The 3,894-nt window shown below is 42.6% G+C and overlaps 1 protein-coding gene across 1 annotated transcript in view; it reads left to right on the top strand.

Moving 5' to 3' along the window:
* Nucleotides 1-2,306, top strand: part of PIM3 (Pim-3 proto-oncogene, serine/threonine kinase) — a 3,509-nt gene extending 1,203 nt beyond the window's left edge. The window contains exons 3-5 of the mRNA XM_015818067.1: nucleotides 71-434; nucleotides 1,812-1,988; nucleotides 2,083-2,306. Of these exons, the coding sequence (XP_015673553.1) occupies nucleotides 71-434; nucleotides 1,812-1,988; nucleotides 2,083-2,267 (726 nt within the window). The 3' untranslated portion in view covers nucleotides 2,268-2,306. The remainder of the gene's footprint in view (nucleotides 1-70; nucleotides 435-1,811; nucleotides 1,989-2,082) is intronic.
* The last annotated feature ends 1,588 nt before the right edge of the window (nucleotides 2,307-3,894 follow it).

The following is a 3,894-nucleotide window of genomic DNA, read 5'->3' as shown; positions in this document are numbered from 1 at the left end:
TTCACAATGTCTTCCTTTGCTCTTTCTCCCTCTGTTTCCCTCCCTCCCTCCCCACCCCTCCTCCTTGTAGGGTGGAGTAATGGTGCCCTTGGAAATAGTCCTGTTGAAGAAAGTGGGTTCGGGCTTCCGGGGTGTAATTAAGCTGCTCGACTGGTACGAGAGGCCTGATGGCTACCTGATCATCATGGAACGACCAGACCTGGTGAAGGATCTCTTTGACTTCATTACGGAGAAGGGGGCGCTGGATGAGGACACCGCGCGGGGCTTCTTCCGTCAAGTCCTGGAAGCAGTGCGCCACTGCTATAGCTGCGGGGTAGTACACAGAGACATCAAGGACGAGAATCTTCTAGTGGATCTCAGGACAGGAGAACTGAAGCTGATCGATTTTGGGTCTGGAGCTATTCTCAAGGACACAGTCTACACTGACTTTGATGGTACGCGCCCCTCCCAACCGCAGCAAGTCCCTGTGTGTGGATGGGTGGGTGGATGAGTGTTTAATTGGGAAAGTATCCTGACACAACCTCCTCATTCTTAATCACATTCTCACCACCTACGACTGACAAAATGTATTTTTGCTGCTGCAGTCAGTAGCAGGTTGATAATTAAATCCCTTCCAATGGAGGCAGCTGGAGGGGGGGTGTCAAGTTGTTTAGGAAAGGAGCCATTCCAGGCAGTGACGCAGCAGTTTATATTTTCCCTGCCTTCAAAAAAAAATAAAAATAAAGGCATTTTCCTAGAGGGCGATGTGTTTACAGTTGAGTCAAGCTTGTATGTTTCCATCTGTACTTTTCTTGGTGCTTTCCCCCCCAACTCTGCTCTCCCTTTCTCTCTCTCTCTCTCTCTCTCACACACACACACATACACACGCACGCACACAAATACCTGGTTTTCTCCTTTCCCAACTCCTCATTCTCCTATGATGTTTTATAAATCCCGCATTGCAGATTGAGGGACCAGGTGGGTAAAGCCTAAAAGGAGTTTTTCTTTCCCATTTAAAAAACTTACACAGTGAAACATAGGTTCTCTCCATTTGTTATATTATCTTTGGGGATTTTTTCCCCCCCCCTGAGAATGGCAAGATTTTCTTTCTTTCAAGGTGAAGGTGATCCAAGTAAAGGAGGCACCGTTTTTCACCTCCCTTCCCTAGTCAGCTGCAGCACTTAACATCTGTTTGTTGTGAAACGAGAGTCTCCTGGCCATGTGACCTTCGGCATCACAAATTCCAGTTTTCATTTGGTATCCAAGTAACCACTCGGTGCAGAGGGAGGGCAGTTGCTAACTGCCTTCTTAATGCGCGAGGCAGATTTCAGTCTTCTTTTAAAAGGTTACTCTGATTTTGTCTCTCTTTTTATTAAAAAAAGGGATTGGCATACTTTTGGAAGTGGCCAAAAACTGATTTAGCAACCAAGGCTGGAGTTTCACCTCTTTTTCTTTTTTTTTTTCCTTTCCTGCCTCTCTCTTTTCATCCCCTCTTCCTTTGTCCTTTTGTGTCTATTTTTGGTACGGTGCTGCAGACGCCACGTGGTCAAGGAAAGGGAGCTTTATGTTAGTAAACAGTCAGCTGATGGGAAGCTTGTGCTGCTCATCACCACAAAATAGAACGACCGGAGGGCCGAGATTAAAACATGATATAATCCAAGGGGTGATGTAAGGTCCAGAATTCTCCCTCATATATGTTTGTGTGCTGTGAGGAGTTGTTTTTTTTTTTTAATTGGGATTTTTGAAATGGCAACGCATAAAATATGCTCTTAAGTTGAAAGTTCGTCTTGGCTAACAGGGCAAGGGGTCTTGTATTTCCCCCCCCCCCACAGGAACACGAGTGTACAGCCCTCCAGAATGGATTCGCTATCACAGATACCATGGGCGATCGGCTACTGTATGGTCACTGGGTGTTCTGCTCTATGACATGGTCTGTGGAGACATCCCTTTTGAACAAGATGAAGAGATCTTGAGAGGACGCTTGTATTTCAGGAGGCGAATTTCCCTGGGTGAGCTGAGATTTACAGATCTCCACAATCCTGTTCCTCTGCCCACCTAATGGATTGTTTTGGTGGCTGACCTGCTTTCTCTCTTGTCTTTCAGAATGCCAACAACTGATCAAGTGGTGCCTTTCTCTGAGGCCTTCAGATAGACCAACCCTTGAGCAAATTTTTGACCACCCATGGTTGCACAAATCTGAAGTTGTGAAGTCAGAAGATTGTGACATAAGGTTACGGACCATTGGCACGGACGTGTCTCGCACAAGTTCAAGCAACGAGAGCCTGTGAAATACTGAGGACCTTGTAAAGGGAGGGGAGCCACAAGCAGAAAAAAAGAGGGAGAGAGAAAAGACCAGAGTGCTGCTGCTGCTGCCAATATGTAGAAGGGGCTGGGGGTGGGTGGGAAATGCATTAATTATTCTGTACTTTGAATCTTTGTCTGAGGGAATTGATTTTTTTTTAAATTTTCCCCTTATCGCTGGTTTCTGCTTCAGAATGAAATTTCCTTTGGAAACGCTAATATATGGGAGTTGGCAGGCCAGTACTTAACCCAAAAGACTGACCTTAATATTATTTTTTATTATTATTATTAAGAAAAGCAGTGACCTCTTTAAATAACACGGTAAACCTTTTTGCTCTCATAGAGCCTGGACTAAATTTTATTTGCTTTTTTGAGTGCCTTTTTGAAAGCTGCTTCAGTGGGACTTTCTTTTTTGAGCTGTGTGTGTCCAAAGAAGATCCAGTACATTATAGAACCTGCCTTCCCTTCTCCATTCTAGGTGCTGGGGAAGCAGCTCCCTATGATGCACTAGAAAACATGTTCAGTGACTGAATGAAGTAGTCCCATCAACTGATGATGGAATACTTGAACATAGACATTTCACCCTGTTCTTTCCCAGTCTTTCTCTCCGCCAGACCCCCCAGACCCCTCAGCAAGACAACTTCTGCTGATCCACATAATATTTCCATAGCCTGCACAGGAACATTTATCAGGAACATTTACCCATATTTCATTTCATCTCTACCACTGGGCACAAGAAAAAAAGGCCCTTTCTCAGTTCCCCCAACCTCCAAGTCTTAAAAAAAAAAAAAGTATGAATGGGCATGTTAAATGCACAATCAATGCAATATTCAAGGACTGTGTGCGTGTGGGTTTTGTTTTCTTTTCCCATTACCTGTATAATGTGTTTATGTAAATTTTTCCCCTGTACTATACAAGTTTTATTTATTGTCTGGAGTTTAGAAAACCTCTCACAGACTCAGCTGTGGCTATTTATTTTAGCTAATTTATTTGTTTAGAATTATGCAACACTGCTTTTATCTCTCTTCTGTTGTGGAGATTTCTCTGGGATCAGTCGACAATTATTTTTGCATTCCTGTCTTTTCCTCTTTTGGGGGTAGGGGTGGGTTGTTGACAAAGAAATATATAAAGCCTGACCATACCTGTTCTTTTTTTCCTTCATTTTTGGTTGGAAGATAGAAAAACATTGTACAAAGTAATTTAAGGGAATTAGAATGACTTTAAAAGTTAGTATGCCTTTTTTGTCTGGTATTATTGACATACCAGAACTGTAAAGTAATGCTGTTTTGAAGGGTTTTAAATTATTGACATTGTACAGTCTTTGTGCATTGGCTCTGGAAGGAAGAGTGGCAGAGTCATAAACCTTAATTTATTTTAATAGATGTGTGTTCTGTGATCTGGTTGCACTTAAGCAGCTTGGATTTGGATTTTTTTTCCTTCTGTTTAACAGTGTGAAATGTATGGAGATCATATTTTTTTATACAGGTATTTCAATTAAACTTTTTTGTAGATAAGTGGCATGATGTGTTCATTTGAGTTCAGCAGTGGCATCTCGGAGGAAGCATGTTGACACATTTGTATAGATCAACATGGAAGTTAAGTTCCACAAATGTC

This window comes from Protobothrops mucrosquamatus, unplaced genomic scaffold (genome assembly GCF_001527695.2).
Source record: "Protobothrops mucrosquamatus isolate PMUCROS unplaced genomic scaffold, P.Mucros_1.0 scaffold672, whole genome shotgun sequence".
NCBI classification, from domain to species: Eukaryota; Metazoa; Chordata; class Lepidosauria; order Squamata; family Viperidae; genus Protobothrops; species Protobothrops mucrosquamatus.
The sequence above is the reverse complement of the archived record's forward strand: the minus strand, read 5'-3'. Positions and strand labels throughout refer to the sequence as shown.